This window comes from Microcaecilia unicolor, chromosome 6, assembly GCF_901765095.1.
Source record: "Microcaecilia unicolor chromosome 6, aMicUni1.1, whole genome shotgun sequence".
NCBI lineage: Eukaryota > Metazoa > Chordata > Amphibia > Gymnophiona > Siphonopidae > Microcaecilia > Microcaecilia unicolor.
The window spans coordinates 6,401,633-6,416,977 of record NC_044036.1 but is presented as its reverse complement, the minus strand read 5'-3'; the positions used below and the strand labels follow the sequence as shown (position 1 = coordinate 6,416,977).

General features: G+C 50.0%; 2 protein-coding genes across 4 annotated transcripts in view; one reads left to right on the top strand and one right to left on the bottom strand.

Moving 5' to 3' along the window:
- The window catches only part of LOC115471613 (aldo-keto reductase family 1 member A1-like), a 182,259-nt gene that overhangs the window by 51,210 nt on the left and 115,704 nt on the right, over nt 1-15,345 (top strand). The gene's annotated exons all lie outside the window — the stretch shown is intronic.
- PRDX1 (peroxiredoxin 1) overlaps nt 1-15,345 on the bottom strand; it is a 91,556-nt gene that overhangs the window by 42,536 nt on the left and 33,675 nt on the right. For both annotated transcript variants that reach the window (XM_030205330.1, XM_030205331.1), the window contains exon 2: nt 14,575-14,684. In XM_030205330.1, the coding sequence (XP_030061190.1) occupies nt 14,575-14,680 (106 nt within the window). In that variant the 5' untranslated portion in view covers nt 14,681-14,684. The remainder of the gene's footprint in view (nt 1-14,574; nt 14,685-15,345) is intronic.

Sequence of the window (15,345 nt, the reverse complement as noted above, 5' to 3'; positions counted from 1 at the left end):
GCTCATGGAGATCCGAGTCCACTCCCTGGGGTCTTTACTTAGACCTTATGGGGCCAATAGTATTTGTTGCACTACACTGCTTTGTTCAGTGCTCTACTTTTTTTTTTTTTTTATTTGATCGCCTTTCATTAGGGGGAGAGGGGTGGATCTGTAATGGGGTAGATATTAGTGTTTTGTGTTTGATGAGTGGATCACCTGTTGATTGCTCCATATTGTTTTGTTACATACAAAGATGGGAGGAGTTACAGATGCGAGTTCATCTGTACAATAGTTGAATGCTTTCACTACGTTGTGGATTATGTCTATTGCTTCAATAAAAATTGTTTGAACGTTAACACAGAACCTATAAACCCTAACCTTCTCCGACATAAGTATTTCACTTACCAGTAATTCCCTAATTTCATGGTCATCTGTTCAACAGTGGTACAAACACTCATTTTGATGGAGTATATTTTAGCAGTTTTTATGAAGTCTAACAGTAAAGCCTTTTTCATCAAACCAACTGTACAATAATCTTGTTTTCATCACAAGTGTATCACACTAGAACAGTTATCAATTGTGCAACAGCAATACTGAGAAATCCCTACCCCTCCCTCCATTTCCCATAGGCATCCCAGGTTTTCATGTAACACCATCAGGTTGGCATGGTGCTTAGCCAACATCAGGTTGGCATGGTGCTTAGCCATCAATTTAGACATAAGATAGATATGGTCAACCTTTGTAATCACTGCAGCCTTAGGAGGCACTTCTGGTTGCTTTCACACATCTGCCCAAACCAGCTGACTGGCAGTGAAAAACCTAGTGACCAGCCCATATTTAAGCAAATATTCTTTACATTTAGGAATTGCTATACCAGTGATTTAAGTTAATAACTTCATCCCACAATCTCTGCACTTTGGAGCAGTACCAAATATGCCGAAAAGTACCTTTGTTCTCCACATCCTCTCCTCACTCCTATTCCTACTTGTGAAACAGGGCCATCAGATCTGATTTCCTTCCGTGATACTACATCTTCTACTGCTAACAGTTTAGATGATATCAATTGGGAACAAACTTTAGTAAGAGAACTTTTGTTTTTAATATAAATTGGAAACTTAAAAAGATGTTATTAAATCAGCAACCAATTTGTTATACTTCAAGGCAGAATTGACCCTGTCTGTTTTTGGGACGCTTTTACTTCAATGGACTCAATAACTCCCTTAGATTGTCAAGGATTGGCTTAGAATTGGTCTAACATTCTGGACAACATAGCACCATTAAACACTAAAAATTACACATTTAAGGAAAAGTGATAAATGTTTCACACAACATTTATTGAAGCTTAAATGCTCATGTAGGATATATGAATGGAAATGGTTAAAGGACAATCTGCAGTCTTAGGTTAAACTGGAAGTAGAGCAAAGATACTTATCTGTAGCAGCACATCAGTGCATCAACCCCTCCAAGAGCTCTGGGAGCAAGGCCTGGATAGACTCGTTCAGAGCCACCATCGGTAAAGGTTGAGGGGCCAGGTTGCCAAACCGCCTGAGGTATGGGAGCAGGATGTTGGCTGCTGGGAGAAAGACCCATCGGCATCTCTTGGATGGAGGGGGAGCGGTCCTCCCGGCGTCGACGCTTCTCGGGTGCCGAATCCTTCAGCGTCCCAAAGCTGCTGGCACCGTGCGAAGGAGATCGCGACTGTGCTTCGTAGCCTTCGCCCAATGCACTTCATCTAAATTCCTCTGTGCCGATGAGGATGACATTGAATCCTGATGCCACCTCGGGGTCAGGTCACACGACGGTTGGTCCGGGGGGAGCTGCATAGCAGGATGCCTCAAGGCAGGTGGAGACCCACTCGATGCCTCGCTGCTCCCAGTGTCTTGGGGCCTCACAGCAGTCATCCCTACCTAGACTCCTGACGCCTCCTTCGATGTCAACGCTGATGACCTCGATGTCTATGTGAAGAACTGGACTGCACTCCAAAAAAAATTTTCATATTGAGCTTATCGGGATATTCGTGTCATTTTTTTTTTCATATGAAGACAAAGGACACAATTTGCCGGGCTATGGTCGGGCCAGAGGCACTGAATATACCAAGAATGTATCAGTACCTGAGATGGTCTGGTTGCACAGGGAGCAAAGCTTGAAGCCACTGGGAGTCTTCGATGACATGGAAGGGAAAATGGCTCAGGCAAAATCAAAGTCACGATTGTGCCTGAAAAAGAGGGAAAGGCACAAAAAAGTGTGTCCGAGCAGGCCTAAATGGGGGCCTTGACGAAAAAACAAAGAAAACAGACACGGGGGGGGGGGGGGGGGGGGGGGGGGACCCAGACTTAATTGAAGAGGTTCAAAAATCAGTTCTGAAAACGCAGAAAAGGCTCTTCCCGAGCGTGTGAGGAGCAATGCACAACACAGCTGCTCCCCCCCACAGGGAAAAAAAAATAAAAAATAAAAAGATGCAGATGCACTGTGGGCGGTAAGGCGTTCCGCGCACGAGTGATAGGGGTGTGGCATGCGCCCCAGAAGGCTCTCGAATTTTTCTTTAGCTGGTTAATGTGCCAACTCCCGGGCAATGTGATCGTCTACCCACTTGCGAGAATAGTAAGCCTGCTTGTCCTTGGAGAATTTTGTTTACAAATATCACATTATGTTTCCTCTACGGATAGGGAGGCATTGGGTGCTAAGCATAGTTCTTGTTTTAGGGTATTTAGAGCACAATAGCGGGGATAGTTTATCAATCTCCGAGCTCCATTGCATTCTTTTGGAAATCATGTCAGTTAAGGAAACTTCCATTTTACAACAAAATGGGGTCTCTAAATATCTCCTGCTTCAATCAATATAGATAGATCTCCTGAAATCAATATAGTGAAACTGACAAGAGGATCCTGGGTTTAGCGATTGGTGCGGAAATGCTTCAGAGTATTACACTGAGCTCATCCTAAAGCCCAAGTTTTTTTTTTTTTAATGAAGATATCTATTATATGTCAAACAATGGAGTATCAACACATTTTTTTCCATACCTTTTGGGCATTAGGCAAATAGAGCATTTATCTATTTCTTTTCATAAGCAGGCCTTTTGGCTAGCCATGAGGTTTTTAGCATGCAGAGTAAAGCTAGCTGTTTTATTCATTAGAAAAGCAGGTGTTGCGGGTAAAAAAGATCATTTTGGGAGTATGGATGAGTGGAGAGTGCCTCCCTCCTTTTTTTGTAATTGGCACAATAAGTTGCATAGATTAATGCAGATGGAATGTAATGGAGCCAAAATGTCTTACAAATGTAAGAAAATTTTTATCAGTACGAGAGAGTTATATTCAATCTTTGGTGCGTAAGGGCTCGAAGCTTGATTTTAAATTAAATTTGTGGAGATGAGGCTTGGTAATGCAGCCCTTTTTTCCCTCCTCTTTTCTTTCTTGGTTGGGGTGGGGGGGGGGGGGGGGGGGAGGAACAGAGAGTATTTTCATGACAGTGATCTAATAGTGGAAGGGTTCTTGCTTAGAGTGATGGGCTATAAGAAATAAGGCCTGTCACAGATTTGGCTTGGTTGTGATCTCCCTTTCAGTCTTGATTTACAATTTTGTTTTATATAGTTGATCTCCTCTTGATTCAAATTGTGGTATTGTAATTGAATTTCTATGTTATAATAAACATTTAAAACAATCAAGAACTTTATATAGCGTGTCAGAAGTAGTGAGCTGCAATACAAGCACACCACAGTTTGATTCAGAAATTTTTGGTCTTTTCCCAGTGGGAAATTAGAATAGGTTCTTGATCTCTTATCCTTTTGTAGAGCAGATTCCACAATCATGGAGTGAAGTGACAACTGCAGCTTTACAAACCCCACGACAGACCACTTTGTATTTGGTTTTGATGGATCCTGAGGTACAACATGAAGTATAAAGTGTAGACCAAATCTCTTTACAAAGGTCTAGGTTCAGAGTACTTCAAGCAAAGGTAAAGCACAAACTTCTTTAGATGCATTGAGATATTGTAAGACATACATTCAGTTAGCCCTAGGGTTAAGGGTAGACCAAATGTGAAGGTCCAATTCCTTAGAAATGCTTGGGGGGGAGGGGGGGGGGGAGACTTACAATAAGGCGGTATCTTCTGGCAAGGCAGTCTTGTCTAGGATCCAGGGACAACTGATCTGAACAGATACCTGGAGACCTTCTGTATTCTGCTTGAGGAGAATAAGGGCTTGAGTACCAACTATTAGGGTAAGATTGTAAATTCCAGTCTGAAGCTGCTTGTTCTAGAAGGGATGATGAAGTGGAAAGAAATGGTGAGCAATGTTCTCTAGAAGATATACAAGGAATTGATCCCCGGGGAGAATGAGACCTGTGGTCTGTTGAGAAGGAGCGGAGCTTTTCTTTCGGAAACTGGATCCAGAGATCTTGAAGAGCTGTATGAACCTGGCGAGAATGCTTTGATGATACACTGCACAGACAGCTGAGGGAGATGGAGAGACTGGTGTCAGAGTTGCCCGCTTGCCTGGAGGGAAATCAGTGTGAAGCCCATCTACATGAGTCCACCACCCCAAGAGTGATGCATCCGTCAGCTCTTTGTGGCTGAGAAATCTGAAATGGAAAGGTCAGATTGGACTGAATTGTCCACCACTGAAGAGAGTGTACAAGTTCGAGGGACACGCAGATGACATCTTCCAGATTCCCCGTGGCTTGAGAAGCCAGAGTCCTTTGAGCAGATCTCATGTGAAGACGTGCCATGGGTGTAACGTACACTGTGGAAACCATGTGGCCCAACAACTTTAACATCTGCCGAGCTGTGACATCCAAATCTTGGACGCAAGAGACAGAAGGTTGTCCGCACACGTCTCTGGAAGGTAGGCTCGAACAGTCCGTGTGTTGAGCAGAGATCCTATGAATGCCAACCATTTGACAGGGTGGAGATGGGACTTGGGGTAGTTTATTACAAACCCTAGTAGCTCGAGCACCTGAATAGTCTTCCGCATGGACTCCCGAGCATCCTCCTCCGAGGTGCTCTTTACCAGCCAATCATCGAGATAAAGGAACACATGCACTCCCAGTCTGTGTAGTGATGTTGCAACTACCGCTAGACATTTGGTAAATACCCTGGGAGCTGACACGAGGTCAAAAGGATGCATCTGGAGGAGTGGTCTAGTGGTTAGGGTGGTGGACTTTGGTCCTGGGGAACTGAGTTTGATTCCCACTTCAGGCACAGGCAGCTCCTTGTGACTCTGGGCAAATCACTTAACCCTCCATTGCCCCAGGTACAAATAAGTACCTGTATACAATATGTAAGCCGCATTGAGCCTGCCATGAGTGGGAAAGTGCGGGGTACAAATGTAACAAAAAAAAATGATGTGTTCCCAGCCGAAATCGAAGATACTTCCTGTGAGCTACAAGTATCAGAATGTGGATGTATGCATCCTTTAAGTCCAGAGAGCATAGCCAATCGTTTTCTGAATCATGGGAAGAAGGGTGCCCAGGGAAACCATCCTGAACTTTTCTCAGACCAGGAACTTCTCAGGGCCCTTAGGACGCATCCCCCCTTTTTCTGCACAAGGAAGTACCTGGAATAGAATTCCTGCCCTTCTTCCCCTGGTGGAATGGGTTAAACAGCATGGGCCTTTAGAAGGCTGAAGAGTTCCTCTTGCAAGTACTTGCTTTTGCCGAGAGCTGAATGAAAGCTATCAGTGGGCAATTTTTTTGTTGTTGTTACATTTGTACCCCGCACTTTCCCCACTCATAGCAGGTTCAATGCGGCTTACATATTATATTCAGGTACTTATTTGTACCTGGGGCAATGGAGGGTTAAGTGACTTGCCCAGAGTCACAAGGAGCTGCCTGTGCCTGCAGTGGGAATCAAACCCAGTTCCCCAGGACCAAAGTCCACCACACTAACCACTAGGCCACTCCGAGGTTTAGATATCAAATTGAGGGTGTATCCTAACCAGACTTATTTGACGAACACCAGTCGGAGGTTATGAGAGGCCACCGTTGGTGAAAAAATGTTAACCTCCCTCCAACCGACAAGTCGTCCGGCATGGACGCTTTTACAGCGGCTGTGCTCTGCTGGAGCCAGTCAAAAGCTCATTCCTTGCTTTTGCTGGGGAGCAGCAGGGGCCTTGGGTGCATGCTGCTGACGAGAACGAGTATGCTGAGTCTGAGCAGGCTGGTGGGCTGCAGAGGTGTACTTCTGCCTAGAATAGGAAGCACCATGGGACACAATGAAATACCTCCTAGATGAGGAGGTGGTGGCAGAAGGTGTCTGGCGGGAGGGAGAAGACGTAGCATCTGTGTGCTTCTTGATCTGGTCAACCAGTTCCTCAACCTTCTCTAGAAAGATTATCCCCCTGGCAAGGGGCATCTGCCATCCTCTGCTGGATCAAATGGTCCAGGTCAGAAACACGCAGCTATGAAGAGTCTGCGAACTGCTATATTTGGGCAGAGATTCTGGATGCCACGTCAACAGTGTCGTAAGTGCCCCCGGCCAAGAACTTGCGACACGCCTTCTGCCGCTTGATCAGCTGGCAAAAAGGTTTGGCATGCTCTGGAGGGAGTGCATCAACCAAGTCAGACAGCTGCCTCACCGAGTTCCAAGTGAAGAGCTGGTATGATTGAATATGGGCAATGAGGTATAGTGGCCTGATATATTTTCCTCCCCAAAGAGTCCAAGGTCCTAGCTTCTCTGCCTGAGGAAGCCGTGGCATAGTCCCTAGTACTCTTGGCTCTCTTGAGAGCGGCATCCACCACCATGGAGCTGTAGGGTAGCAGACCTCACCAACCCAGGTTACCTGTGGATCCGATATTGAGCATCGATCTTCTTGGGGATCATAGGGACAGAGGGGACACCCAGTTCCACATGAGACCTTCCTTGAGTACCTCATGCAGAGGAGCCGTCACAGCCTCCCTAGGTGGAGGTGAAGTCCAGGACCTCGAGCATCTTGGCCCTGGGCTCATCCTCCACTTCTACGGGGAATGGAATGGCATCAGCCATTTCCCGTACAAAAGATGTAAAAGAGGCTCTCAGGTGGAGACAGGTCATCTCTTGAGGTTGCAGGGTTGCAGAGGGGATACCCTAGGACTCACTGGAAGAGTACCTGGTATCCTGATTCCCATGAGCGTGCCTCATCGGTGTTGGAGAGCACTTCCCTCATTGATTTCAGAGACCTAACCCGCCTCGACATTGAAGACCCATGGTCTCGATGTGGTGTCAAGGAGCTGACTCCCTCCGACTGTAGCGAAGCTGCCTCCACCAAAGTTGAAGGAGAACCAGCCTGGATGGTGGTCTACACTGGGACTGCAAGTGGTGTCTGTCGGATGCCTCACCGCGGGTTTGTGGCCAGACGGAGCTGCAGCAGAAGGCACGGTAGGTGCGAGCACCTCAGATGCTGATGCAGTTCGACGCAGCAAGCCTTCCAGAAGCTCTGGAAGCAAGGCCCGGATCCATTCGTCGAAAGCTGCCACCAGTTAAGGCTGTGGGGCCAGCTGGACATCAGGCTGTGGAAGTGGAAGCAGGTTAGCTGCTAGACTTGCGTGTCGGCACCTCATGAATGGAGGGGGGAGTGATCCTCCCAGCGCTGATGCTTCTTGGGTGCCAATTCCCTCAGCGCCCCGGCACCATGTGTCAAGGAAGAATGGTGTCTCTGCACCTTGGCTTTTGCCTGATGCACCTCACTGAGACTCCTTGGTGCCGAAGATGATGTCGAATCCTTCCGTCGCATCGGGGTCCGACAAAGGGTGGTCCCTGCATAGGCAGGAGGCCTCGAAGTAGGTGGAGATCTACTAGATGTCTCACTGCTCCCCAGTGTGTTGGGGTCTCTGAGCTGCTATCCCTACCTCCACTCCAGACGTCGATGTGTCCCTCAGTGTAGACATCGACGAACTTGATGCAGACGTCAAAGGACCGGGCTCCAAAAAGTTTCTCCAAGCTTCTCGAGCAATTTGCATCCTCTGCATACGAAGACAAAGGGCACAAGTCTGGTCCAAAGCACTGGATACACCAAGAATGGGTACTTGTGCCTGAGATGGTCCGGTTGCACCGAGTACAATGTTTGAAGCCACTGGGAGTCTTTGATGACATGGAAGGGAAGCCAGCTCCAGCTAAAATCAAAAACCGCGTTGTGCCAAAATAAAAATAGGCACAAAGGGAAGAGAAGGACCCAGTCGAGAAGGCCTAAAAGCGGGCCGTGATTAAAAATAAAGGACACTTGACATGGGGAAAAAAAACTAAAGAAAACAAAAAATAAGGGGTTCTTATTTACAAAAAAAAAAAAGTGAAAGATAATAGCTGAAAGGCACATCAGGCTCTTTCCCAGGCACACAGAAAACACTGCCGTTCCCTTGCGAGAAAGAAAAGAAAAACCCCAGAATAACGCGGCTGCATTGCGGGAAGGCACTCTGCACATGCACGGTAGGATGTAGCACGTGCCCCAGAAGGCTCTAGGGTAAAATTATGTATCATACCTGATAATTTTCTTTCCATAATCATAGCTGATCAATCCATAGACTGGTGGGTTGTGTCCATCTACCAGCAGGTGGAGATAGAGAGCAAACTTTTGCCTCCCTATATGTGGTCATGTGCTGCCGGAAACTCCTCAGTATGTCGATATCAAAGCTCCATCCGCAGGACTCAGCACTTAGAGAATTACACCCACGAAGGGACACTCTGCCCAGCTCACCACCGCCGAAACGGGGGAGGGGAATTAACCCAGCTCATCCCCACACAAGTGGGGGAGGGGAATCCGTCCAGCTCATCCCCGCGGAGCGGGGGAGGGACACCACACCCGCCGATGCGGGGGGATCTGGCTTATCCTGCAACCGCAACCGCGGGAGGAGCTGACTGACCCTAACACTGCCGAAGCGGGAGGGGTACAAAGCTGCCCTACAGCCGCACGAAGCGGGAGGGAGCGCCGGCAGAATTTTAAGTCTCAATCCAGCCCCGTAAACGGAGGGGAGAGGAATGCAGCAGCTCACTGTAACACAAACTCGTCTCAACTCTTGAAGAATCCAAGTGAAAAAACTTGAACACAAAGTCTTACTGAAGTAACTGAAGACTAAACTTGAACCTGAAATGCAACCAGAATAAAAACAGTACAGATATCTGGGAGGGGCTATGGATTGATCAGCTATGATTAATGGAAAGAAATTATCAGGTATGATACATAATTTTACCTTCCATATCATCAAGCTGATCAATCCATAGACTGGTGGGATGTACCGAAGCAGTACTCACCAGGGCGGGACATTGAAATCCCTGACCTCAACACTGAAGCTCCAAACGGGCCTCGCCCGTGCAGCCACAGTCAAGCGGTAATGCTTGGAGAATGTATGAGCCGAAGCCCAAGTTGCCGCCTTGCATATCTCTTCCAAGGAGACGGATCGGCCTCTGCCATCGAGGCCGCCTGAGCTCTAGTGGAGTGAGCCTTCAGCTGGATAGGCGGCACCTTCCCCGCGGCCACATAAGCCGCTGCAATGGCTTCCTTGACCCATCTTGCCACTGTAGGCTTAGCAGCCTGCAGACCCTTACGAGGACCTGCAAACAGACAGATGATCGATTTCCGGAAATCATTGGTCACTTCCAAGTATCTGATGATGACTCGTCTCACATCCAGATATTTAAGAGCAGAGTACTCCTCTGGGTAGTCCTCCCTACGAAAGGAAGGAGACAGAGCTGCTGATTCACATGGAAGCGAGAAACCATCTTGGGCAGGAAGGAAGGCACTGTGCGAATAGTCACTCCTGCCTCAGTGAACTGCAGAAAGGGCTCTCGACATGAGAGTGCCTGGAGCTCGGAAACTCTTCTGGCTGAAGTGATAGCCACCAAAAAGACTGCTTTCAACGTCAGGTCTTTCAGAGATGCCCTTGACAAGGGTTCAAAAGGCGGCTTCTGCCAATGCTCTTAGCACCAGGTTGAGATTCCACGCAGGCACCACTGAGTGCAGAGGAGGGCGCAGTGTGATTAACTCCCTTGAGAAAGCGCCACCACATCTGGCTGCAAGCCAGGGAAGCACCCTTCGGCGGCTCCTGAAGCAAGCCAGCGCCGCCTACCTGGACTTTAAGGGAACTGAGCGACAGGCCTTTCTCCAGACCTTCTTGCAGGAACGCCAACACTGAAGAAATTGGAGCAGTGAAGGAGAAAGTGAGCCTGCTTCACACCACGCAGCAAAGATACGCCAACCCTGCGGTAAGCAGTAGAAGTAGAGCGCTTCCTCGCTCTCAGCATAGTGGCGATGACCTTGTCTGAGAAACCCTTCTTTCTCAGACGCCTGCCGCTCAATAGCCAGGCCGTTAAGACCAACGGGGGAGGGATCCTCCATCACCACGGGACCCTGATGTAACAGGCCCTGCTCCACTGGCAGCGCAGAGGATCGTCGACTGAGAGCCTGATCAAGTCCGCCATTACCAGGGACGCTGGGCCAATCCGGACCCACCAGGATTACCCTGCCGGGATGCTTTGCCACCCGGTCTAGCACCCTGCCCAACATGGGCCAGGGCGGGGAACACCATAGAGAAGCTCTTGTGTCGGCCACTGTTGGAGAAGAGCATCTACTCCAGGGATCGAGGGTCCCGTCCTCTGCTGAAAAAGCGCGGCCACTTGGCAAATTGGCCGATGACGCCATCAGATCTAGGCTCGGCTGGCCCCAGCGCTTCGTGATGTCCAAGAACGTTGAGAAGATAGCTGTCACTCTCCGGGCTCCAAGGTATGGCGACCTGAGAAAGTCCGCCTTGACATTCATGACTCCGGCAATGTGTGCCGCTGACAGCTGCTCCAGGTTCGCTTCCGCCCACTGGCATAGATTCATAGCCTCCTGGCTAGAGGGCGTCTGGTCCCTCCCTGGCAGTTGACATAGGCCACAGCCGCTGGCATTGTCCGACAGGACCCGTACAGGCTTCAACACCAGTACCGGGATGAACTCAAAAGCGCCCTAACCCGAATGGCTCTGAGTTCCGGAGGTTGATAGACCACTTTGCCTCTGCAGGAGACCAGAGCCCCCTGCGCTGTCCTTCCCCAAGCAGTGGGCTCCCCAGCCCGACAAAGAGGCGTCCGTCGTGACGACAATCCACTCCGGGGTCACCAGAGGCCTTCCCGCAGACAACTTGTCTGTCTGCATCCACCAGCTCATGGCCTTGCGCGCACTGCTGGGTCCAAGGGAAGGCGCACAGCATAATCCTCCGACATCGGAGTCCAGCGCTGCAGCAAAGGACTGTTGACGTGGTCTCATATGAGCCCTGGCCCAGGGCACTACTTCCATCGTGGCCGTCATAGAGCCCAACAGCTGCACATAGTCCCAAGCCCGAAGAGGAGAGGTACTAGGAACTGGTCCACCTGAGCCTGAAGTTTGACAATCCGATTGTCTGGCAGAACACTCTGCCCACTTGGGTGTCGAATCGAACTCCCAGGTACTCCAGGGACCTGAATCGGGCGCAGTGGCTCTTCTCCAGTTGATGACTCCATCCCAGGGAGCTCAAAAGAGCAACTACCCGGTCCACAGCTTTGCCGCACTCTGCATAAGAGGGGGCTCGGATCAACCAGTCGTCCAGATAAGGATGGACTTGTACTCCTTCCTTTCGTTAGGAAGGCCGCGATGACCACCATTACTTTGGAAAAGGTCCGCGGAGCAGTAGCCAACCCGAACGGGACGGGGCTCTGAACTGGAAGTGTCGTCCCAGGACTGCAAAACGCAGGAAAGCGTGATGAGGAGGCCAGATGGGAATATGCAGGTACGCTCCTTGAGTCCAAGGAAGCCAAGAACTCTCCTGCCTCACTGCACGCTATAACAGAGCGGAGAGTCTCCATGCGAAGTGCCGCACTTTCAGGCCCGATTGACCCCTTTGAGGTCGAGGATAGCCGGGCGGAAACCTCCTTTCTTTGGTACCACAAAGTAAATGGAGTAACGCCCCTTGCCAAGCTGACTTTCTGGCCCACACTTTGGAACGACCCGCACCCAGGCGGATCAGATTGTCCAAGGTCTGCTGCACTACCACAGCTTTGACCGGAGACTTGCAGGGAGAGAGTACAAACCCGTCTCTTAAGGGTCGGCAGAACTCTAGCTTGTAGCCGTCTCTGATGACTTCCACGCACCCAAGCGTCTGAAGTTATTGTGGTCCACTCGCCCAGAAACGAGGACAGCCGTCCTCCAATCTGCACTGGGGCATGGACCAAGGCCCCGTCATTGGGTACGAGACCCTGGGGGAGGACCGGAGGGAGCACCTCCGGGACGGCGGTCTCTGCGAAAGGAATGCTGCTTGGGGGAGAAATTCCTCTTAAAGGAGAGGGGGCAGAGGAACCCGACCTGCCCGGGCGGTACCGCGGGCTTCCTGAAACCGTCCCTCTGGAGGGTACCGGGACGAGTACTAGCCCGAGCCCTGACCTCTGGTAACTTCTTGCCCTTAGACGTGCCGAGATCGGTCACAATTTTGTCCAGCTCGACCCCAAAGAGCAGCTTGCCTTTTAAAAGGCAATCTAGCCAGGCGGGATTTAGAGGCGTGGTCAGCAGACCAATGTTTCAGCCAAAGCCACCGCCGCGCAGAGATTGTCTGAGCCATGCCTTTCGCTGAGGCCCTCAAGACATCATACAGCAAGTCTGCCAAATAGGCTAAGCCCGATTCCAGGGCCGGCCAATCAGCCCTCAAGGAATGATCGCGGGGGGAAGCCCGCTGCACCATAGTCAGGCACGCCCTGGCCACATAGGAGCCGCAAACTGAGGCCTGCAAACTTAAAGCAGCCGCCTCAAAGGACGACCTTAAGGCCGCCTCCAATCTTCTGTCTTGGGCGTCCTTTAGGGCCGTGCCACCTTCCACCGGCAACGCCGTTTCTTAGTCACCGCAGTGATTAAAGAATCCACGGTAGGCACAGATAGGCCTCACGTTCACTTTCAGTCAAAGGATAGAGGCGGGACATAGCCCTAGCCACTTTAAGGCTCGCTTCCCGGGACATCCCATTGAGCCGAAATTAAGGTGGCATGGCATCATGCACGTGGAAGGTTCTAGGCGGGCGCTTCGTCCCCAGCATAATGGCAGAGCCAACAGGGGCTGAGGGAGAGACGTCCTCCGGAGAGGAATCTTCAAAGTGTCCATGGCCTGTATCAACGGTTGGGCAAATCCTCTGAGCTAAAAAGCCGCGCTGCAGAGGGGTCATCCGCTCCATCCGAGCGGGGATCCGTCTCCTCCAAGGAATCCGCAAAGGACCGTTGGGAGACCTCAGATACGCTGCCCTCATCTACATCGGAGGAGACAAAGTCCTCCAAGGCCTGGGAATCAACCCAGGGCGTTTACCTCTGGGAACCTCAACCTCTTACCAGACGAGGGAGCAGGGGCAGCGTTTTGCATAAGGAAGGCCTGATGCAGCAGCAAAACAAACTCGGGGGAGGAAACCCCCCAGACTGTGCACTTCCGCAGCCTGGCAACAGCCCTAGACGCACCTCAAACCGGCGCTCGCAAGAGCGGGGGAGATACATGCTGCGCATCCAAAATGGCGTCCGGCGCGACACTCCGCGAAGGAGCCGCGCGGGAAAAAATGGCGCTTAACTTTAGCCGCTTTTGTGCCATCGCCCAAATTAAGGGCGTTCATGGCATGAATGTCTCCAACCTCAAGGGCGGCCCAAGAAGAAGCCGTCCGAGCCGCGTGGCCGGCCAAGATGGCGGAGGCCGAGGAGCGGGGTGGCGTTATGGGCGGGAAAAACCGCCACGCCGGAGGAAGGACCGGGACATTCATCGGTCACGAAACTGTCACCAAACAAGGGACGAATCAGGCTTTAAGACCCCCGCATCCCTCTAGAAGCGCTCAAGCGATCCGGGGAGCGACTCTTTGCGCCCTCGCCCCTCCGACGCCATATGCCACGAGGAGAAGAATCTGGGAATCCCCTGCCCGCTATAAAAGGTAAAAATACCTGCTTGCCGCTCCGAGCTGTAACGACCTGGTGTCCAGTGAGTAGCTGCAATAAACGTTTAAATAAACGTCGAAATAAACGCCTTAAGGACGTTCAAATTTTTTTTTTTTTTTTTAACGGAGCCAGCGGGAGGGGGGAGAAAAGGAGGGACCTGGCGCCACCAGGTTTGCACTTGCTCAAGAAGACGCCCTCAACCCCAGGCACTCAACAAAACCTAAGAATTAGGCTTGGAGGCCTAGCCAGAGCTGCTGCTGTGTGTGACCACCACCTGCTGAGATAGAGAACTACTGAGGAGGTTTCCGGCAGCACATGACCACATACAGGGAGGCAAAGTTTGCTCTCTATCTCCACCTGCTGGTAGATGGACACAACCCACCAGTCTATGGATTGATCAGCTTGATGATATGAACATGTTTTGCTTTTTTTTTTTTTTTTTATTATGCCGGTTCCCAGGCTGATGAACATAAGTCAACCCACTTGTGTGGATAATTACAGCCTTGCTTGTCCTTGGGGGGGGGGGGGGGGGGGGGGGGGGGAAACCTGCTACACTCACTAGAGAAAGGGAGCCTCTGAAGTAGTGCTGCTTTCCTCCTTTGCAGAGTGACTGGTACAGCAGGGACGTGTAGGCTGCTAGCTCCATTACTTCCTGCAGGGACTCAAGTTGCACAGCAAGAGCTAGACTGTGCCCTTACCACAACAATGAGACCAGTCAAAGCTGAACTTACCCCTATAATCAGAGAGCTTGATTTCTTTGAATTGCCCATCAGGCATAACAGCTGTGGCTTGGAAATCAGGGGCAGGTTTGCCAATGTGTGCATTTCCTGAAGACATTTTCCTGTAACAAAAGAGGACTGTCACAATTACTATATATATTTAATGCCCACAGTCAAACAGATGTAAACACAAAGCACTAAATCTCTAGCTAAGCGTGGACAAAACTGTCATAAACTAGACAAACTGTACAAAATACTTTAAGAAAGTTGTGCACATTTTGCACAAAAAGGTCCTACCTACAGACAAACCAGTGCTAAACACCCTTAGGATTTGTTCTGCATCCTTTGTACTGCACCTATTTCTCACTACGGAGAGCAAGTCACATTTCTGCAGTTCAGATGTCCAAACTGCAGTGTTGAGAAATCTCCAGCATACAACCTGAATTTTAACTTTGACCTTCGGGCAGTATTCCAAATGAGATTATAAAGGCTAATAATCCACAAAGTGCCCTTAATGGTGCTAAAAGTCACTTTTGCAAACACAAGACCACTGGATTACGTACACACATTATCCTAGCTTCAAGACTGTATGTGGAACTGCACTAGCCACCTAATTAGCAGCAGGAGTGTCACAGTAATGCCCTGTGGGAATGCAGCTTCACATTCAGCTACGTAAACCCTTAGGAATTGGTAGGGCAAGAAAGAGGACTTAGGGTCTTGCCCTCACACTAGACAGTAAACCTAATCCATTGGAATAGCAAACACCTCTTAGTGGAATCTTTC